This window comes from Ursus americanus, chromosome 28, assembly GCF_024610735.1.
Source record: "Ursus americanus isolate L20-20 chromosome 28, mUrsAme1.1.p, whole genome shotgun sequence".
Taxonomy (NCBI): Eukaryota; Metazoa; Chordata; class Mammalia; order Carnivora; family Ursidae; genus Ursus; species Ursus americanus.
In genome coordinates, this window is record NC_142154.1 from 26074680 (window position 1) to 26098547 (window position 23868).

The 23868-nt window shown below is 38.0% G+C and overlaps 1 protein-coding gene across 3 annotated transcripts in view; it reads left to right on the forward strand.

Moving 5' to 3' along the window:
- The window catches only part of NIPA1 (NIPA magnesium transporter 1), a 93027-nt gene that overhangs the window by 67384 nt on the left and 1775 nt on the right, over positions 1 to 23868 (forward strand). For 2 of the 3 annotated variants that reach the window (XM_045795314.2, XM_045795315.2), the window contains exons 4-5: positions 13980 to 14140; positions 16566 to 16824. In XM_045795314.2, coding sequence (XP_045651270.1) covers positions 13980 to 14140; positions 16566 to 16824 — 420 coding nt within the window. Of the gene's footprint in view, positions 1 to 13979; positions 14141 to 16565; positions 22304 to 23868 lie in introns of those variants that run through there. The other variant, XM_045795313.2, reaches the window with a different exon arrangement.

The following is a 23868-nucleotide window of genomic DNA, read 5'->3' on the forward strand; positions in this document are numbered from 1 at the left end:
TATAACCCAGAATACATATGTACTATAGAAGTTTAATCTGTAAAAGAGGAGGGAAAAAAAGTTTAGCTATGTTTCTATGGTTTATGGCCTATGTATAAGAAAAATATTTTTATTTTTACAACTTAAAAAAAGGAATGTCATTTAGATCTTAAAAGGATAAGAAATTTCTGAAGTTTGAAGTAATAACAATGAAGAGTTTAACTTACTATAGTTAAAAAATAAAATGGGAAAAACTTAAATCAAATGACAGTAATTAAATCTGTGACATAAAGAATTTCTTAAATTGGTCAGAATAATATGAAAATTCCAGAAGATAAAATGACAGAGGGCAAAACTGACCATTTGTTCATAGGAAAACACATTTATTTCACTAATATTAACCCTCATTTTCAATAAAATGCACATAAGCAACCAGATATAATAAATACCTGTTTATTTAATAAATATTTCAAAAGTAATACGAATGTTAGAAAGGATACCTGCTAAATATAACAAACTATATAAATACATATGTGTTCACCTTTTTCTTTTTAGCTTTTTAAAAATAGACATAAAATTTTATAAAGTAATAATCATGTATTATTGGGTTTGTAAAAGATCCAAATAGCACAAAAAAATAGTGAAAAGGGAGGAAGTAGAAATTGAGCTATAGAGGAGTAATATTGTATCTCACTGGGATTAATTTAGTATCAGTTTGAAATGTATTCTGATAAGCCCTAGAGGAACCACTAAAAAATAACAAAAAAGTATGTGGAAAAAATCAACGAGGAACTAAAATGTTACACTAGAAAGATTCACTTAATGTAAGAGAAAGCAGTAAGTGAAGAATAGGGAACAAAATGTAAAAAATATAAAGTAAAATGGCAAACACACAGCTAATAATATCAATAAAAACATTTAATGTCAGTGGATAAAACAATCCAGTAAAAAAGGCAGCGATTAGGGGCACCTGGGTGTCTTAGTCCAAATCTTGATTATGGCTCAGGTTATCATCTCGGGGGTGAGATTGAGCCCGGCATCAGACTCTACACTCTGTGGAGTCTGCCTGGGATTCTCTCTCTCCCTCTGCTCCTCCCCCTGCTCTCTCTTTCTCACTTTCTCTCTCTGAAATAAATAAATAAAAATATATTTTTTAAAAAAGGCAGAGATCGTCAGGCAGGATAAAGATCCACTATATGCTGTCTACACAAGACACTTTAAATTCAAAGATATAAATGAATTGAAAGAAAATATGCAAACAATCCCATAAGAAAGTTGGAGAGGTTATATATCAGACAAAATAGATTGTAAGACAAAAAATATTATTACTGATAGAGACATCTTGTAATGACAAAAGGGTCAATCCATCAGGAAGACATAACAATTATAAACAAATATGCACCAAAAATAGAGCTTCAAAATATAAGAAACATTCCTGAAAGAATAAAGAGTAACAGACAATTCAACAGTAATAGTTACAACTTTCAATACCCTACTTTCAATAATGGATAGAAAAATTTGGCAAAAGATCAAGAAGGAAATAGAAGACTTGAATGACACTATAAGCTAACTAGACAAAATAGACATCTGTGGAACACCACCAAACAGCAGTAGAATTCACATTCTTCCCAAGTGTATATGGAACATTTTCCTGCATAGACCATATGCTAAGCCATTAAAAAAAATGATCAATAAATGTGAAAGAATTGAAACCATGCAAAGTACTTTCTCTGACTATAATAGAATGAAACCAGAAAGCAAAACTAGTGAAATTTGTGAAATTAAACAACTTACTACTAAATGACCAATGGGTCAAAAAAGAACTTACAAGGGAAATTAGAAAATACTTTGAGGGGCACCTGGGTGGCACAGCGGTTAAGCGTCTGCCTTCGGCTCAGGGTGTGATCCCGGCGTTGTGGGATCGAGCCCCACATCAGGCTCCTCCCCTATGAGCCTGCTTCTTCCTCTCCCACTCCCCCTGCTTGTGTACCCTCTCTCGCTGGCTGTCTCTATCCTGTCGAATAAATAAATAAAATCTTTAAAAAAAAAAAGAGAAAATATTTTGAGATGAATAAAAATGGGGAGACAACACACCAAAGCTTACATGACTCAGCTAAAGCAATACCCAGAGGGAAATTTATATCTGTAAATGCCTGCGTTAAAAAAAAAAAAAAGGAAAGATCTCAAATCAACAGTCTAAGAGGGCCAACTAAACCCAAAGGAAGTAGAAAGAAGGAAGTAATAAAGATTAGAGTAAATAAATGAAATAGAGACTAGAAATAAATAGCAAAAAGCAGAAAAACCCAGAGTGTCCTTCGAAAAGATCAACAAAATTGATACCCTTCAGGTTAACAGAGAAGATTAAAATTCCTAAAATCAAGAACAAAACGGGGATATTGCCACGAACTCTACAGAAATTACAATTATAAGCAAATAAGACGAACAACAGTATGCCAACAAATTAGATAATGTAAATGAAATTGACATATTCCTAGAAAGACTCAAACTACTGAAAACGTTTTAAGAATAGAAAATCCAAATAGACTTACAGCAAGTAAAGAGATCGAATTGGTTAAAAACAAACAAACAAAAACTTCCAACAAAGAGAAGTTCAGGTAGAGGTGGTTTCACTGATGAATTCTTTCAAATTTTAAAGAAGAATAGAATTCTTCACAAACTCTTCCAAAAAAATAGGAGAGTTGGGAACTCTTCCCAACTCACTCTACGAGGTAATATTACTTTGTAACAAAACCAAAGAAATCACCAGAAAGGAAAACTACAACCAGTTCTCTTATTAATATAGATGGAGCAATCCTCAACAAAATACTAGACAATTGAATTCAGCAATATACAAAAAGGATTATACACCATGACCAAATGGGATTTATCTCAAGAATGCAAGGTAGATTTAGCATCATTAGTTCATACACCTCATCAATAGACACAGAATCTCAATAGACACAGAAAAATCATTTTACAAAATTCAACACTCCTTCATGATGAGAACAATATGCTAGAAATAGAGGGGCACCTGGGTGGCTCAGTCAATTAAGCATCCAACTCTTCATCTCAGCTCAGGTCTTGATCTCAGGGTCGTGAGTTCAAGTCCTGCATTGGGTTCCACACTGGGCATGGAGCCTACTTAAAAAAATATTAGAAGTAAAACTTCCTAATCTGGCAGAGTATCTGTGAAATCCCCTGCAGCCAACATCATACTTAATGGTTAAGGACTGGATGATTTCCCCCTAAGATCAGGAACAAGACATCTACTTTTGCCACTTATACTCAGCATTGTACCAAAGGTTCCAGCCAATATAGTTGGGCAAGCAAATTGAATGAATGAGAATGAATTAAAAGACATCTTGATTGGGAAGAAAGAAGTCAGACTATCTTTATTAGCAGAACTGACATGATCTTGTATGTGGAAAATTCTATAGAACTGCTAAGAAACTATTAGAACTAATAAGTTCAGCAAGGATGCTCGTTATAAGATCAATATACAAAAATCAATTGTATCTGTATACAGTAGCAGTGAGCAAGCCAAAAATGAAATTAAAAAAAAAATCAGAAAATGGTATCAAAACAAACTTAAGAACACATTTTTAAAAAGAAGCACTGAACTCATACTCTGAAACCATAAAAACATTTTTGAGAGAAATTAATCCTAAATAAGTGGTCCATATTCACATATCCATAGTCACATATTAACAAGAATTAATATTGTTAAGATGATACTAACTCATCTACAGATTCAGAGCAGTCTCTATCAGAATCTTAACTGACTTATTTGAAATTGACAAGCTGATCTTAAAATTCATATGGAAATGCAAGACACCCAGGATAGCCCAGTCATGATAAATAAACACACAGTTGAAGGACTCACACTTCTTGATTTCAAAACATTTTATAAAACTGCAGTAATCAGAACAGTGTAATACTGAGTTAACGCTAGATGTATATATCAATAAAATAAAATTGAGATTCCAGAAATACACCTAACATTTATAGTCAGCAGATTTTTACCAATGGTTAAAGACAATTCAGTAAGGAAAGAATAGTCTTTTCAGTAAGTGGTGCTGATCCAATTGGGTATCCAAATGCAAATAAATGAAGTTATATTCCTACCTCACACTATATATAAAAATTAACTCAAAAGGGATCAAGTACCTAAATTTAAAAGCTTAAACTATAAAACTCTTGAAGAAAAGGTATAAATTTTTGTAACATTGGATTAGGCAATGTTTCCCTAGATTTGACCCCTAAAGCACAAGCAACAGAAGAAAAATAGATAAATTGGGCATTATGTAAGTTTAAAACTTTTGTGCTTTAAAGAATGCCATCAAGGAAGTGAAAAGCCAGGAAAAAAATGTGATGTCACCAAAATGGTGATGTGTGGGAATCCACTCTCTGTTCCCTCACAAAGATCAATGATTGGACGGTTATCCATGACGAGAAACAGTTCTGGGAGAGTTCTGGAAGAGCTATGGGAGAGGTCTGGAGTCTGCTTAAGAAACTTTAGCATACACTGTGGAACAAAAAACCCGAGAATAACCATAATAGAACAGAAAGAAGACAACTTCATTTTGCCTGCATCATTCCTTCCCTCAAGCTGACATTGCACAGCACCAGGAGGGAACTTCTCAACCAGAAAGAGTTTCCCTTGCCAGGAAGGGAGGGAAAGGGTGAGCAGCCAGCTTTCCCAACCTTTCAGGACATTGCCCCAAGGTTGTGCTTTGGTTTCACTCCACTCACACTGCAAAAGGTGAGACAGATAGAGGTGGCTAGGAGGAACAAGGAAGAAAAGGGATACCAATAGCAGCCATACAGTGAGAGCGATTGTGGCTCACTCACCAGCTCTGCAGACAAACCCAGCAGATTTTGCCACTGAAGAAGCCAACGGCCAGCACAGTTGCCACGGACACCTGGAGATTTCATCAGCTATGCCCCAGAGGTATTCACATTCAATGATAGTAGCCATCAGAATCCCTCCTCATTCCAATTCCCACCCACCCTTGCCAGCTCCCAGGAACCACATGAGCATCCATCCCAGAACTCTGTAGCTATGTGAGTACAAGACGTCAGCCTAGACTCCTACAGCTGACCGAGTGTGTGTTCAGGGTTGGCCTTTCCAACTGTGCCCTTCCATACTGTAGGGTGCTATGTGTGAGTCTGGGGCTAGCCTGTCCATTTTGCCCTTCTGTACAGTAAGCCTGAAATCTGTCACCAACCTCCACTTCAGTGTCCATGCAGGCGGGGTACTACTGTGCAGCTATGACAGAATATGCTGACAGTTAGAGTCTCTGCAGCAGCCTGTTGGCCTGATTAGGCCTTATCATCTGTCACTACCGTGCATCACCATGTTGACCTGAAGCTAACTCCACCACCTTTGTACCTGCATACCTCCAGCCTGACCCCTATGACTGACCTACACTGTAGTACACACACCCAAGGAAAGAATGTGCAGCCACACCAACAGCCAGGGCCCTTGCAGCTTCCAATGAGCTTGTAGTTGGCTCTGGCCTTTACTGCCTATTTTAGTCCTGAGCACTAGGTATGTGTCTGCAACTGGACCCTGCAATGACATAGGCACATGCAGCTGGCCCCTGCAGCCAGCTCTGTGCACACCAGCTCTGGCCATCACCACTGCCTGCCCTGATCCCTATTCATTGGACCTGAAGGCACTGCTGAGGGCACCAGGTGCCCTAGCAGCCACTTCAAATCTCTCACAGTTCTTGCCAACAAACACACAGTTGTCAATATGGAGGACCCCAGCAGCCTGAGCTGAAGAGACATTGCACCCCACCAGATGTGGTGCTGCCACACAACTCCATTCTTGGTACCCTGCAACACTAAACCCAAAGTCACAGCATGCTCCAGTGTGCTGTCATCCACAAGTAAAATTCTTCCTTTGCTGATGTCAGTCCCTAAAGTCTGGAAGAGGTGACAGCATTTTCAAATGCACAGACACCTGCGCAAGGCTACAGGGATCATGCAGAATCAGGGAAATATGACTCCTCCAAACAAATACAGTAAACCTCTGGTTACTGGCCCTAAAGAAATGGAGATCCAGGAATTGCCTGACCAAGAATTCAAAAATATTTCCCTTAAAAATGCTAAGAGAACACATATAAACAATCTAAAGACATCTGGAAAACAACACAAGAACAAAAAGAAGTTCAAAAAAGAGATAGACAACCTAAAAAAGATCCAAACAATTTTTGGAGCTGAAGAATACAATTGATGTACTGAAGAATTCAATAAAGAACTTCAACAGCACCCTTGACCAATCAGAAGAAAGAATTAGTTAGCTAGAAGACAGATCAATTGAAATCATCTAATCAGAGGAGCAAAAAGCAAAAAGAATGAAGACTATGGGACCGATGAGGCACCTTCATGGAAACAGTGTACCATTATTGAAAAAAGAGAGGGAGAAAAAGGTTAGAAAGCTTATTTAAATAAATAGTGGTTGAGAACTTCCTAAACCTGCAGAGATACATCCATGTTTATAAAATTCATAGGTCACCCCAAAATTTCAATCCAAAATTATCTTCACCAAGACTAATAAAACTGTCTAATATCAAAGATTGAAAGAGTTTTTTATTTTTTTATTTTTTTTAAACAAAGATTTTATTTATTTATGTGACAGAGAGACAGCCAGCGAGAAAGGGAACACAGCAAGGGAGTGGAAGAGGAAGAAGCAGGCTCCCAGCGGAGGAGCCCGATGTGGGACTTGATCCCGGAATGCCGGGATCATGCCCTGAGCCGAAGGCAGACGCTTAATGACTGCGCTACCCAGGTGCCCCGAAAAGAGTATTTTAAAAACAACAAGAGTGGGGTGCTTGGGTGGCTCAGTAGGTTAAGCATCTGCTTTCCACTCAGGTCGTGGTCCCAGGGTCCTGGGATCAAGCCCCATGTTGGGCTCCCTGCTCAGCAGAGGGTCTTCTTCTCCCTCTCCTTCTCCCACTTGGGCTCTCTCTCTCACTTCTCCCTCAAATAAATAAAATCTTTAAAAAAAGAGAGAAAAGAAAAGGAAAAATAAAAACAGCAAAAGAAAAAAAATTCTCTCACACAAGGAAACTCCTATATTATCAGTAGATTTCTTACAAAAGACCTTGTAGGCCAGGAGATAATAGGATGGTATATTCAAAGTGTTGAAAGAAAGAAACTGTGTGGCAAGAATACTTTGCCCAGCAAAGGTTCCTTCAAAATTAAAAAGAGATCAAGACTGTGCCTAAGTTTTTTATTTGGACACCAGTAGTTTATTTTTGCTTTATGTTTCCCTTGTCTCAGGAAACCTATCTAGAAAAATGTTGCTACAGCCAATGTCAGAAACATTGCCGCCTGTGCTTTCTTCTAGGATCTTTATGGTTTCAGGTTACACATTTAGGTCTTTAATCCATTTTGAGTTTATTTTTGTGTATGGTATAAGAAAGTTGTCCAGTTTCATTATTCTGCATAGAGCTGATCAGTTTTTCCATAGAGAACAAACTCGTGGGTACCAGAGGGAATGTGGGGGAATGGATTAAACAGGTGGTGGATATTAAGGAGTGTACTTGTGATGAGCACTGGATGATGTATGCAATTGTTGAACAAGTATATTGTACACCTGAAGCTAATATAACACTGTATGTTAACTATACTGGAATTAAATTTTCAAAAAGAGATAAAGACTTTCCTTGATGAACAACAGTTAAAAGTTCATCACCACTAGACCTGCCTTAACAAGAAATGCTGAAAGTTCTTCAACCTGAAATGAAAGGGTGCTAATTAGTAACATGAAAATATATAACACACTGGTGAAGGTAAGCAGATAGTCAGATTCAGAATATTCTACTACTGTAATATGGTGATGTGTTAATATTAACTCCAGTATACTGGTTAAAGGACTGAAGTATTAAAAATAACTATAGCTACAATAATTTGTTAGTTGATGCACAGTATAAAAAGTTGTAAATCATGACAGCAAAAACAAAAGTCAGGTAGTAAAAAGGTAGAGTTTTTGTATGGGATTAAAGTCAAATTGCTATCATTATAAAATAGATTGTTACAGGTATAAAGTGTTTTCTGTATGCCTCACAGTAAGCATAAAGGGAAAGCCTACAGTGGATTCTTAAAAGATAAAGACAAGGGGATCCAAGTATATTACTACAGCAGATCATCAGTTCACAAAGGAACATAGAAGTTGAAGAAAGGAACAAGGGAACTACAAAACAGCCAGAAAACAATTAATTAGATGACATTAGTAAGTCCTCACCTATCAATAATTACTCTAAATGCAAGTGATGTGAATTTTCTGACCAAAAGACATAGACCAGCTGGATGGATTAAAAAAACAGGACCCTATGGTATACTGTCTACAATAAACTCAATTCATCTTTAAGGACACACATAGAGCAAAGGGATGGAAAAAGCTATTCCAAGCAAGTAGAAACCAAAAGGGAGCAGGGCTATAGCCGTACTTAGACAAAATAGACTTTAAGTGAAATATGGTAATAAAGGACAAAGACATGATAAATCCATCAAGATATAACAATCGTAAGTATATATGCACCCAGCATGAGAGCACCTAAATATATTAAGCAGATACTAACAGATATGATGGGAGAAAAGACAGCAATACAGTAATAGTAGGGGACTTCAGTGTTGAACTTTCAGTAATGGATAGATCATTCAGGCAGAAAATCAAAACGGAAACATGAGACTTGAATCATACTTTAGACCAAATGGACCTGAGAGACGTACACAGAACATTCTATCCAGCAACAGTAGAGTACACATTTCTTCTCGAGTGTACATGGAACATTCCCCAGGGTAGATAAAATTATAGGTCACTGAAGAAGTCTTAGCAAATTTAAGAATTGAGATCATAACAAGTATCTGACCATAATAGTATTGAATTCGAAATCAGTGGCAGGAAAATTCACAAATATGTGAAGATGAAACAACACCTAAACGACCAAGGGTCAAAGAAGAAATCTAAAGGGAAATAAAATGATCTTGAACAAATGAAAATGGAAATTCAACATATTAAAACCTATGGGATGCTGCAAAAGCAATTCTAAAAGGGAAGTTTATAGCGATAAATGCCTGTTTTAAGAAAAAATTATCTAAACCTAACTTTACACCTCAAGGAATGAAGAAAAAGAGCAAACTGAGCCCAGTATAGACAAAAGGTAGGAAATAAGAAAGATCAGAAATACAGACCAGAAAAACAATAGAAAAGATTAATGAAACTAGGAGCAGCTTTTTAAAAAGATAAAATGGACATCAACAGTGAGTGTTTGAAAACTTTCCTCTAAGATCAGGAAAAGACAAGTGTGCCCACTCTCACCACTCCTATTAAACAGTCCTAGAAGTCCTAGTCAGTGGACCTAGGCAAGAAAAAGAAAGAAAAGGCATCCGAATCAGAAAATAAGAATTAGAATTGTCTTTGTTTGCACATGACATGATCTTATATAGAGAAAATCCTAAAGACTCCACCAGTGTTAGAACAGATTTAAAAAATTAAGTTTCAGGATATAGAAATCAGTTGTGTTTCTCTCCATGAACAACAAAATATCTGAAAAACAAAACAATTCTGTTCATAGTAACATCAATAAAATGCTGAGGAATCAATTTAATCAAGGAAGTGATCTGTACACTGAAAGCTACAAGAATTTTTTTTAAGATTGAATGATTGATTTGTCAGAGAGAGAGAGAACATAAGCAGGGTGAGCTGCAGGCAGAGGGAGAAGCAGGCTCCCCGCTGAGCAAGCAGCCCGATTTGGGACTTGATCCCAGTACCCTGGGATCATGACCTGAGCCGAAGGCAGATGCTTAACTGACTGAGCCACCCAGGTATCCCGAGAATTTCTTTAAATTAAAATTGACCTGGGGCACCTGGGTGACTCCACTGGGCACCTGCCTTCGGCTCAGGTCATGCTCCCAGAACCCTGGGATCAAGCCCACGTCCGGCTCCTTGCTCAGTGTGGAACCTGCTTCTTCCTCTCCCTCTTCCTGCTCCCCCTGCTTGTCCTCTCTCTCTGTCAAATAAATAAATAAAATCTTTTTAAAAAATTGACCTGCTATATTAGTTTCCAGTATAGAACATAAATGATTCAACATTTCTATAAATTACACAGTGCTCATCACAATTAAGGTAGTTACCATCTGTTACCATACAGTTGTTACAGTCTTGCTGTATTTCCTGTGCTCTGCTTTTCAACCCCATGGTTTATTTTATAACTGGAAGTTTGTACCTCTTAATCCCCTTCACCTATTTCACCCATCTCCCCACACCCCTGCCCCTCTGGCAACCACCAGATTGTTCTATGTATTTGTGAGCCTTCAGGGTTTTGTGTGCTTTGTTGTTTGTTCATTTTGTGATTTAGATTCCACATATAAATGACATCATATAGTATTTGTCTTTCTCTTGTCTTTTTCACTTGGCATAGTACTCTCTAGGTCCATCCACGTTGTCACAAATGGCAAGATTTTGTTCTTATGGCTGAGTAATAGTCTATTTTGTCTCTGTGTGTGTGTGTGTGTGTGTGTGTGTGTGTGTGTGTACACACATACCATTCCTTTTTTATCCATTCATCTATCCATAAAGACTTAGGTTCCTTCTGTATCTTGACTGTTAAAAATAATACTGCAGAAAACACTAAGTACACATATCTTTTTGAATTAGTGTTTTCATTTTATTTGGGCGAATACCCAGTAGTGGAATTATTGGATCATATGATAATTCTATTTCTGATTTTTTGAGGAACCTCAATACTATTTTCCATAGTGGCCACATCAATTTACAATTCACCAAAAGTGCATGAGGTTCCCCTTTCTCCTTACCAACACTTAGTATTTCTTGTCTTTTTTAAAAATTTAAAATCAATTAAATAACATTTAGTATACTATTAGTTTCAGAGGTAGAGTTCAGTGATTGATCAGTTGCATATAACACTCAGTGCTCATTACGACCAGTGCCCTCCTTAATGACCATCACCCAGTTACCCCATCCCTCCAGCAGCCCTCAGTTTGTTTCCTATAGTTAAGAGTCTCTTATGGTCCCTCTCTGATTTTGTCTTATTTTATTTTTCCCCTTCCCCTATGTTCATCTGTTTTGTTTCTTAAATTCCATATATGAGTGAAATCATCTGATATCTGTCTTTCTCTGACTTGTTCTGCTTAGTATACTATCCTCTAGTTCCATCCATCTCATTGCAAATGGCAAGATTTCATTCTTTTCGACGACTGAGTAATACAATTTCAGTGTGTGTGTGTTTGTGTATGCCACATCTTTTTTATCTGTTCATCTATTGATGGACATCTGAGCTCTTCCCATATTTTGGCAATTGTGGACATTGCTTCTATAAACATTGGGGTGCATGTGCCCCTTCAAATCACTATGTTTGTATCCTTTGGATAAATATCTGGTAGTATAATTGCTGGGTTGTAAGCTAGCTCTATTTTTAACTTTCTGAGGAACCTCCATACTGTTTTCCAGTGTGGTTGCGAGAGTTTGCATTCACCACCAACAGTGTAAGAGGGTTCCCCTTTCCCCACATCCTTGCCAACATCTGTTGTTTCCTGAATTGTTAATTTGTGCCATTCTGACTGGTGTGACATGGTATCTCATTGGAGTTTTGATCTGTATTTCCCTGATGCTGAGTGATGCAGAGCAGTTTTTCCTGTTATCTATTGGCCATTTGTATGTCTTCTTTGGAGAAATGTCTGTTCATGTCTTCTGCCCATTTCTTCACTGGATTTTCTGGGTTTTTGGGTGTTGAGTTTGATAAGTTACAGATTTTGGATATTAGTCCTTTATCTGATTAGACATTTGCAAATATCTTCTCCCATTTCATAGGTTTCCTTTTAGTTTTGTTGACTGTTTCCTTTTCCCTACGAAAGCTTTTTTATCTTGGTGAAGTCCCAGTAGTTAATTTTTGCTTTTGTTTCCCTTGCCTTTGAAGACGTATCTAGCAAGATATTGCTGCGGCTGAGGTCAAAGATGTTGCTGCTTGTGTTCTCCTCTAAGAATTTAATGGATTCCTGTCTCACATTTAGGTCTTTCATCCATTTTGAGTTTATTTTTGTGTATGCTGTAAGACAGTGGCCCAGTTTCATTCTTCTGCATGTGGCTGTCCAATTTTCCCAACACCATTTGTTGAAGAGACTCTTTTTTCCATTGGATATTCTTGTTTTCTCAAAGAGTAGTTGACCATAGAATTGAGGGTCCATTTCTGTGTTCTCTGTTCTGTTCCATTGATCTTTGTGTCTGTTTTAGTGCCAGTATCTACTGTTTTTATGATTATGGCTTTGTAATACAGCTTGAAGTCTGGAATTGTGATGCCTCCAGCTTTGGTTTTCTTTTTCAACTTTCTTGCCTCTCTTTTTTCACCCGTGGCAGCCACTTTCCACTTTGGCATACCCTGCGTATCATCCCAGGCTCACCTCTTGCTCTGAGAGCCTCCCAGTCTTCTGGTTTCCACCTGTGTGCAGCTATATGTTACCGCTCAAATTAACACCCAGTTGTGTATTCTAATATCTTTTGTTGGTTCTTTTGGTGATGTTGTTTATTTCTCCAAGTACAATGCCAAGGTTTCCTTGAGGACCAGGCTGTCTAGAGATAAAGATACAAAGTGGTATAAGGGAAAAGATGGAGCTTTGGCTTTATGGGTGTGTCATCACCATGATTTCACCTCTTCTTAGCCTTTTGGCTTTGGGTTCAGTGTTTATCCTTTCTGAGGCTGTCGCTTTATCTGTAAAAGGAGGATTAAAAAGGAAATAATCCCTTGTATCTAGTGTGTCCTCCTGTTGGATATTTGTGTTCCCTGAGTGCCTTTGGCATAGAGAACAACAAAGTGACAATTACTGGTCCCATGATTACTGAAAGCCTAGGTTTTCCAATTCAGATTGTATACTGATGTTACATAGGGAAATAAGAAACGTATTATGAACCTTAAGATTACAGAAGTTTTAAAAGTAATACTTTTTCTTTTGCATTATGAAAGTAATGTGACCACATTTTAAAAGTTTGGGGTATTGGGGCACCTGGGTTGTCTCAGTCAGTTAAGTGTCCAACTCTTGATTTTGGCTCGGGTCATGATCTCAGTATTGTGAGATCGAGCCCCGAGTTGGGCTCTGTGCTGGGTGTGGAGCCAGCTTAAGATTCTCTCTGTCTTACTGCCCCCCTCCAGCCCTCCCACCTCTCCCTCCTTCTCCCTCTGCCTCTGTCCCTTCCCTTCACCCCTCTCTCTCAAAAAAAAGTTTGGAGGTGTTATAGAAGAGAAAAATAATCAATGACCCATACTCCTACCATAATACAATTACTATTAGCATTTTGGTTTTTTCCTTTTTTGCACATTTTCTCAATTGATTTTAACTTAAGTGTTTTCATCATGAATGACCTGTAATTATTTTAAGTTTTCATATCTGCTTTCCCACTTAACATAGTTTGATTGTTTGCTTTTATATATTTTTAAAAAGGTTGTATTTGAGAGAGAGAGAGAGAGAGGGGAGGAGCAGAGGGAGAGAGAATCTCAACAAGACCCTGTACTGAATGGGGAGCCTGAGGCGGGGCTTGATCTCACAACTGCGAGATCATGACCTGAGTCGAAACCAAGAGTTGGATGCTCAACCGACTGAGTCACCCAGGCACCCTGATTGTTTGCTTTTAAAAATAAGGAAGCAGTATTTTTATTTAATCATAAAACTTCATTTTTATGAATGATAAACTTATTTTTCTATTCTGGTGCATTTCATATCTATTGAAATAATATATAGCAGTATGAGTTAAGAGTCCTTAACTATGTACTGACTGCATGGATTGGTATGAAAATCCTTTTTGTTTAAGTAACAATTTCAATAAATTCCTAATCTTTTCTACTCTTAAAAATTAAATTAAAAGCAAATATGGGTATCAAGAAAATACAGCTTTTCCAAAATAAGTACAATTAGTAGAAACAGATCAAATATATGGTTTAAATTTTAATGTTTTCTCTTTTTTTTTTTTTTAAACAAAGGTCTATTTTAGCTTCTTATCTCCTGAAGGAAAAGCTGAACATCTTGGGCAAGTTGGGGTGTCTGCTAAGCTGTGCAGGTTCTGTTGTGCTGATTATCCACTCCCCCAAATCTGAGAGTGTAACCACTCAGGCTGAGCTGGAAGAGAAGCTGACTAACCCAGGTAACTCTTTTCTAGCAAAGCTGCAAGAGAGCTTGCCTATCAGTATGATCCTTCCAGCCATAGGCTGGAGTTGGCTTAACCATGGTCTGTTCTCCTATACTCTCTGTTCGACTCTGCCTATGAGTGGCCATCGCTGTGCCCTGCAGGCTATAGCATCCCTCACTCCTGCTGCCCCAGGTGTGGGAAGAGGCCTGGTGGTCCCTGCATTCCAGACCTTGCATCCCCACTCCCTGGTGTTCGGGACTTCTTCTGTTTTCTTCTGGACCTTGGGAACCTTGTGCATGGGTGCCTTCATCATCTGGCCCCCTCCACAACAGTCTCATCCATTCTGGCCTGCCTTCCACACCCACCCAAATCCCACTTACTGTGGCCTTCCCATTCCCTTACCTCCCATGACCACCCCCACAGGTCTCCTCCCACAGCCTTTCACCTTTTCCCACCTCCCAGTACTTCTACCCCACCTCCTTCCTGCATTCCTTCTGTTACTGCTTCTTGGTGTTAGTCCTGCTGGGGTCTGCTCTGGGCCATGCTCTCCTCAGGACCACTGTGTATCCAAGCCTCTGTACTTCCCTCTGATGTGAAGCTGAGAGCTGAGATCCAGTTTGATTTATGTTTGGATCTCCCATAGAAATCTATGTTTTTTCTACGTATTTTTGACATACTATATATTTTTTGACAAATGCTATAAAAAAACAGTCTACAGAATTATATCGGACTAAAGGATAGATCCTTCTAAATTACTCCCAGTAGACCATCTTAATGTTGCTTACCAATAATTTTAAACAGATACCAGTACAAAACTGCATCCACACGAATGTCCCAAATTCTCTGGGCCACAAAAAAATCTAACCATTCTTTTATAGCTCTCAGTTGGCCATGACTGACATCGTACCGGAAATATCTGTAAAATTTGAAAAGGGATTCATAATGAAATTAGCCAGGACTACTTTTCTGTAATTTTTTATCCCTAAATACTTAGTATTATTCTGTTTACTTCATCCTGAAAAGCCAAAATATTTCCAAAACTTTGAGAGGTGAGACTACAAACACATGGAAAAAAATCAGAAAACTGGATATGAATGTCCTGAAGGATTTACTTTATGTAATTTTCAGAACAATGTATCTTACTTTTTTTTTTTTTTTTTTGAGTTGGGTGTTCAGAGGAAGAAGGAGAGAGAGAATCTCAAGCAGACTCCCTGCAGAGCATGGATCCCGACTTGGGGTTCGATCTCACAACCCTGAGATCATGACCTGAGCCAAAATCCAGAGTCAGACACTTAACCAACTAAGCCACCCAGGTGCCCCAAGGCCTCTTACTTTTTGATAAATCTGGATGTTACCAGTATATTCAGGTCCTAAAACTTTTACCAAAAAAAAAAAAAAAAAAAAAGTCTAATTTGAATACTACCATAGTAATTTGGCATGAAGATAAAATACTAGCAAGATTTTTGTTTTTAACATGAAAAACTTTGTTTTAACCTGAAATATAAATTGATATTATTCTATCCACTTAATGTATTAAGTTAAAGAGATTTCTAGTTTTTACAAATTTTTTTCTAAAGGTAAAAAACCAGAATGAATTTTTTGTCAAATAATTACCTCAGAAGAAATTTTAAGGTCATCTTCATGAATTGTCCCCCAGAACAGGGCTTCATAGTTCCTTTTTCTTACCTTTGGGGAAGAGAGGACTCCCACAGCCTGCCTGGTGCATGGCTATGCCATTCCTAGCCCCGTCATGCACAGCTCCTAGCACTTCCTTTACAATCTCAGATTGAATTGGAAATTACAACCTCCTTGTACATGTAATTTCAAAGCAAATTTTCAATATGATGCCCTAACTGTAGTACGAAGGAGAAATAGTAGGTTGGTACTTCATGATAAAATAGAATGCTCAGGTATGACTGTAGAAGACATACTAAAGCCAGCAGACCCCACGCCATGTGGAGTTGCTGAGACCCTGGCAGCTGCAAATACAGACTCATGTGGGGTGTCATGCTATTAACTAAAACTGGGGATATTGCCATCAGCAGTGGGATCCTCTGAAATGGAGAATAATTCTTGATGAAGTCCTGAAAAATACAGTGCATATTAACTATATGCAAAAATTACTTTGTTTTATACATAAACTGGGTTCTAGGCTGTGGTAATTATAGGTATATTTTTCACTTACAAGTCCAGGGGGACATTCAGAAGTTGTGAGGAGAATGGGATGATTTTTGATTGTGTGAAACGATCTCCACATCCTAGGGCCCATGGCCTTTGCCTACTGTATGCAGCCCTTGATCACTGCAACAGCCACAAATACCCCTACAGCTTTCTCACATGTTCCTTAAGAAACCTCCCACTCTGGCCACACACACAGGAGCACTGTCTGCCTAGGTTTTGTCGAATTGACTGTAAAGTAAGAAAACCCTCTGTTTTCCAGTGTTCGTGGGCTACCTGTGCATCGTGCTCCTTATGCTGCTGCTGCTCATCTTTTGGATCGCACCGGCCCACGGGCCCACCAACATCATGGTCTACATCAGTATCTGCTCCTTGCTAGGGAGTTTCACCGTGCCTTCCACCAAGGGCATCGGGCTGGCGGCCCAAGACATCTTCCACAACAACCCATCCAGTCAGCGGGCCCTCTGTCTGTGCCTGGTGCTCCTGGCTGTGCTCGGCTGCAGCATCATCGTCCAATTCAGGTACATCAACAAGGCGCTTGAGTGCTTCGACTCGTCTGTGTTTGGGGCCATCTACTACGTCGTGTTCACCACCCTTGTCCTGCTAGCCTCGGCCATCCTCTTTCGGGAATGGAGCAATGTGGGCCTGGTGGACTTCTTGGGTATGGCCTGTGGTTTCACCACCGTCTCCGTTGGGATTGTCCTTATACAGGTGTTCAAAGAGTTCAATTTCAACCTTGGGGAAATGAACAAATCTAATATGAAAACAGACTAGGTTGCAACAGGGGGTTGGGTGGCTCAAGGAATAGGAAATGGATGTGGTTTTTGGGCCTAATTTGATGTGAAGTAGAAGAGACCCTAATCAATGGTATTTAAAGTTGCTTGCGTATTAATGGGTGGTTTGGTGGACAATGGGGAGCATCACTCAATACCAGGGTGGGGGCCCAGCCCTTTGCAGTCTGAAGTTGCTAAATGGTTGCCTGGGCATCATCTCTCTTTGAGGAGAGGAATCTCATATTCATTGCCATTAACCTGGAAGCTTTCATGAATACTCTTTCCTTTTAAAATATTTTAACATTATTTAATAGAGAATACAGATTGGCTCTTTCTGATTAGTCTTTGCAGGAGAGCAGATATTCTTATTTAGAAGATTACTTTGGAAATGGGAGAAATTGTTGTCTTGAAGTCTGACTATACAGTAAATGTGTCCGTAGTTTTGTTACTTTGCATTAAGCATGTATAACATTCAGGTACCTCATCCAAATAAGAAGTATATACATGTAATTGTTTTTAATCCTCTAATGAGCTTACTCTCCCACCCCCTACTCCAAGACATTTAAATTGAAAATAGAGAGAGAATAGGTGGACATGATGCAGAGTTCCATTTATAGGATGACTTTCAATAGCTCAAATCAATTTCAGTGCCTTTATCACTTGAACTCTTCACTTAATTTGACGATTACTATGTGTATGTTCTCTTAGATTAGAATAACTCTTTGATTATACTTTAATATTTCACTACTCAAAGTATAAATGTGTAAAGCATTTAGAGCAGTATATTCGTTTGTTGGAAGAAAGTCAAGGCGAAAGACACATAAGAGCAAACTGACCCTTTTAGCATGTAGTTATTATCCAATTAAAGACAATTGACTTAAGCAGCATAAGGTATTTTATTTGCATTCAGTCTATGTACCTGGGACCCACTATCAAATACATCCATGTTCTTTTTCGGTGAGCATTGTGGCCATTCAGAAGAAATAATTTAACTTGATAGTAACACTGTTAGATGAGAGAGTAACTGTTTAATAGCACATATATCAAGTTCCTTGTAATACAGGAACAGGTTAAAGGACACAGTCAAGCTCAGGCTAGTTTCTGTAAATTGGAACACATATAGTTCAAAAGATTTCTAGCAAAAATGAAAACAAGTAACTTATGCATCTCCCTATTGTTTGAGATGGCAAAGCACCCTACAGTTTCTCACCCAACTTCTCATTAAGCTTCTGAAATACTAAATAGCCACTAATTATGCCAGTATTTGGGTCAAAGAGATCATTCGTCTGTTTATAGTAACCTATGTATATTAAATGGGAGCAAAGCACAAAGTGATGCAAATTATTTCATTGAGATATCATGTACTTCATGTGCAGTGTTCTATCCAAATAGGGAACTGTGTCAAGTTGGAAGATGGGATTGGGTAAGGTAGATTTGGTGAACTAGAATATCAAATTTAATGGTACCCAATTGAAGTTACTCACTAAGGGAAAAATATTTTTTTCAGGCAAAAAGAACATTTCTAAAGACCAAAGAAATTGTTCCCTAGAGTGTTGAACAAAGAAGCTAAATAAAATGAGGATAGTTTAACCTAGAGTGAAGAACACCTGTATGAATTAAAAGTACATCTGATGATGGTGGGTTGTCAGGGATTAGTGAACTAAGAGCAGCAACAAAATTGTTTAAAAATTTTTAAAAGCTTATATTCACTGATAGTTAATAAATATTCAAAAAGTCCCTCACTCTTTTTTATCAGCTCTTGAAGGTTTGTTTTTTATTAGCTGGTATTTTTAGGAATGCAAGCCTTAATTTATTAAACTGAACTTTCAGAAATGTCATATAGTTGTATCAGTATACTTTTAGGCATAAAAATAGTTTCTAGATAAGGAGTTTGAGAGATTTAAAGAATACATGTGGTAACCCAAGTATACTGAGAAAGTTCGTGTGCCATATGGAAATTGTCTTGTTTATTTTGTTATAACTTACAGGTGAAGCTTAGTTTAAGTTAATTTATTAGTGCTCCTCATTATATTTTAATTCACAATTATACCATGGATATTCAGAGATGATATTTTCTGGATGATTACCCCTGTGATTTTTTAGAGTAAAACAAAATCTGAAAGTAGTAATAGCTGGTCTCCTCTTCAGGGTGACTTGTTCTGAAACAGACTCTCTCAGGTTTAGGAGATTATTTTGGTAGGATGCACAGCTTTCCTTCCAGTAAACAAAGTTCTTACGATTGTATTTCAAGTGTGTGACTCTAGCCTCAAGATAATTGACATGACCAGCAGTCTAGTAACCTAATTTTCAAGTTTGACATAGAGCATATAACTTGATTTAATAGTATTATATATATATATAAAATATATATTTACAAATATATATATATATATATATTTACAAATTCACGTTTTCATAATATGTTTGGAATTGCAAAGAAAAAACCTCAAAGTGAGAGTTTTAGGGGAGGGCCTAGAATGGGAATGGGTCTCATTGGTCTCTCCAAAAGTAGATACATATAAAATATTTTCATTATTACACTATTCCTTGGGTTTCTCCTTTCTATTTGTTTTCAAGCCTCTTCTAAAATCTTATGTTTCTCATCACAATTTGCAAATTTACTCCAGATGGATACTTAAATAAGCCATTTCTCTCCTCTACTACTTGGTCAATGCTTTTTTGTTTTCTCATCTGAATCTTTACATTTAAAAAGATTACTTTCTGGTTTTGCTCATTGGGGCCTAGCACTGAGACCACCCTGGGTATTTTGCTGCTCTAGAGGACCATCCCATGTCTGTAGAGAAGGTTCTGGAGAGGAAGGGGAGTCTGTTCCTTGCCACACATGGAGCAAGAACTGCCCACAGCTCATTCTGCAGTCAAATGTCACTATGGTATTTTCATATTAGAATGTTAGTTAAATATACTTTGCTGCTCTTGGTTCAGCAATAAGAAATATTCTTTCAATTCCTGCTTTTCAAGTCAATTTGTTATACTCAGTTTTATTTCTAGGAGTTCATTCCAGCTATAGTAGGTTGGTTTTTTTCTTTTTCTTTGGGTTTCATGTCTGATAGAAGAGAACATTATTAATGTGTGCAGTCACCCCTCATCTTCCTTCTTCCTTGACAGCTCCTCTCTTTGGAGCTCTCTTTGTGCTCACTTCTAGAAGCTAGTTCCTAGACATTTGTAAAGCACTGAGATGCATTGTCTCCCAGGTGTGGACAAGCACTTTGGTCCATGGAGACCGAGGTGTTGATGAGCTGCCTAGTTCTTGTTGGGAGATGATACCTCTCTTTTCCAAGCTGCTCAACTAATCTAGAAGAGCGGAGAAAGTGCTCCGATTGTCTACAGAGCCATGCCCATTGCTCTTTTCTGATGCCTACTTGATCCTGATTTAGGCCTCTTGTACTGAGTAGGAAACCAGAAAGAGAAAAATGCTTTAGTTTAGATCTGTTCACAACTGTGTGATTGGTTCCAGTGGTCTGAAGGAGTTATCCTTCTCACTGTGTTTGACACCAAGGAAGTAGTTCACCCATCAAACAGGATTAGATGGAATCTTGGTGTTCCGCCTTCTCAGGGACCAAAAATGTAACATTAACAACTTCGCATCGACCTTCTTCCCAAGGACATGTCCATGTATGTTTTACTCATAGTCATAGCTAGAGGTCTGTTAACTTGAGTTGGAAAGAGAAAGGATCAAGTTGCGCACCAGTCACACCATAAAACAGTTTATCATATAAAATACCTCAATTTTCTGTATTCCTCACTTCCACCTCACAGTTGTACTGGTGATGAATTTTAAGGGTCTGTCCTTTAGCTTTTAGGTGATTTTTCACATCTGGCCAGATTCTTATACCTCCATCATATACTTGAAAAGATTAAGAATTATAGGAATGAGAACGAGAATTTGGCCCAGTATCACTACTTGTTTATTTTCATACACATTTCTCACATGCTATTAAATGCAACAAGAGAATTATATTTTAAGAAAATGTAACTTTATGTTACATCAAAAAATGTTGTCTAGTAAAAAGTTGATACTCAGTAGATCAATGATCATGTAAATAAATCTATTTCAAATGTACCCAATGTGATAAAAAGCATAGTCTAGGGCCCAGAGCATGAGCCAGGGAGAAGGATTTATTTGTTCTTTTCTCTATTTTTCCTTGAATTGTGCAACTATAGGTGAGTCACTTAACCTTTCTGTGCCTCAGTTTCTCTACCTCTAAAGGGGTGAGATGGTTCTCCAAATCACCTGTTTTAGAGCGCTCACACTTTTAGCGTGTGCTGATAACCTCAGACAAGAGTGTTCTGTGCAGGATTGCCCTGGAGTGATGCAGTGGATCAGCTTGCACTGGGCATCCTGTCTGCTCAGCACTGTGCTACTGACATGCAGCTTCAGGCACTGAGTAAGCAAAGGAAGTGCTGTGTGTAAAGTTTGCACGATTCCACAAAGCTTTAATTTTCCTTTTTTTTTTTGTTTTAAAAGGAAGGATTTTATATATTCTATTATAAAATATGGAAATTAAACAGGGACTTTAAAAAGCTGCACTGAAAGATCACATTCTGGTGGTGTGATAAGATTTTCTGACATTCTGCATAGGTTTAAGTTCTGCAGAAGATTCAATGACCTGTGAACCAGATTGATTCTGTTGTATTAGATTTGTAATGAATGATGCTGAACTTCCTGCTTCCAAGCAGCTCAACCCTGACCGTGAACTACCTGACACCAGGTAAATGTCAGGAGCTCCCAAACCACTAGTGCCAAAAGGTCACGTTGAAAAGTTCAGACTATTTCTTTTATTTTAAAAGTTAAGACTATTCTAATAATTTGACACCCACCCCCATGTCAGTGTTTTTGCACTTTGGAATAATTTAAGGGTACTGTTTTTCAGTAGCATTCCTGAGTGTTTTTGCCTTTTTAAATGATAAATATTTCTTTCTTGTAAAATGGAATATAATCGTGAAGGAGATGATGACTAGATAAAACAATGTAACGTGTTGATTGATTGCATAAGTTTTTTCCTGTAAGTGTATCAGGGGAGCTTCCAATTAGCATACATACACACATTTGTCAATGGCTAAGATTTGCTTATATTTTGCTTTATAGAAGTAGTCATAGCATGTTGTAATTGCCTTATGTAAATATAAAAGGCTATTTATTAAGTTTTCCAATAATATTTATTAATCTGTATGTGTTTTAAAATAAAATAACTTATTTCTAGCTGAACACTCGTTGCTTTTTTTTTTACCCACTACTTGAAATGTTCATATAGTCTCAGGTTCCATATCATCCTAATTAATTCCTCAATAAAATGTTTCCCATTTTCTTTGTAGAAACAAATAGCCCATGTCGCCATCATGATATAGAAAATGTCTACCTGTGCATATCTTAGGGAGCAATCCATGGTATGTGAAGGAATTTACCACCCAGTGATTACCTTCTGATACAATGAAATGATGGTATTAAAGAAAACCAGCTATATTTTAACATGTTAATACCTTCTACATGTTTGGGGGGTCTATAACATAACATTTTATTATATTTTAAGCACTTGGAGAATCAAAGAATCATAACACATTTTAAAACTACAAGGGTCATCAGAAATCTTGTCATTAATCTTTATTAGTGTCCTGTAAGTCATTTTATTAAATGAAAAAATATTGGATGCCTGGGTGGCTCAGTCTGTTAAGTGTCCAACTCTTGATTTCGGCTCAGGTCATGATCTCAGGGTTGTGAGATTGAGTCTCATGTCAGCTCCACGCTGGGTGTGGAGCCTGCTTAATTCTCTCTTCTGCTCCTTTTGCCCCTCCCCCGATCTCTCTCAAAATAAAAAAAAGATGAAAAAAAATGTTATTTGAGCAAAAGTATGTATTTTTTTTTAAATTTTATTTATTTGACGGAGATAGAGACAGCCAGCGAGAGAGGGAACACAAGCAGGGGGAGTGGGAGAGGAAGAAGCAGGCTCACAGCAGAGGAGCCTGATGTGGGGCTCAATCCCAGAACACCGGGATCACGCCCTGAGCCGAAGGCAGACGCTTAACCACTGTGCCACCCAGGCGCCCCAAAAGTATGTATTTTTGAGGCTCTGTCCAAAAGGATTTAATTACATTTAAAAACAGATTTTATTTTTAAGTAATCTCTACAGCCAACGTGGGGCTCCAACTTAACAACCCCAAGAACAAGCATCGCATGAACCACCAGCTGAGCCAGCCAGGCACCCCTAATTACTTACATTTTGATCAAAGTATAACTATACAGAAATCAGGAAAAAACATTTTTAAAAACCACCAAATGTTTCTATGGATACCCCTTTCCACACAGGTTTTTGGGGTTGTGAAGTGTGTAAGTGCCAAATTCCACCAAAACTTGCCCTGGTTGGTTACTAGCACAGAACTGTTAGTTCTAGCTTCTAGGCAAAGCACAGTAGTAGCTAGTAGCTCTGCACCTAGTTCTGAGGGTTATATAAAATCAGGCATGCTCCCTGCCCTCCAAAGAGCTTATGCTCTAGTTCCTCTGTTGCTAAGTCATGTCCCTGTCTGATGACCCTGAGACATGACATTTTTTGGCATCTTTGTTGTAATGGTAATCACACTACTCACGAGGTAGTTTCATAAGGGCTTTTTGTGTTGGAGAGCTGAGGCACACAAGAAACAAATAAAAAGATACTTCTTTCTGTATTAGCAGTTCAGAAGAGAAGGGAAAGACTGAGGAAATTTGAAATCCCAGCTGAGGAGATTTGAAAATTGGGATTGGAATTGCACCATGCAAGCAGGATAGGAGGGATGCCGATC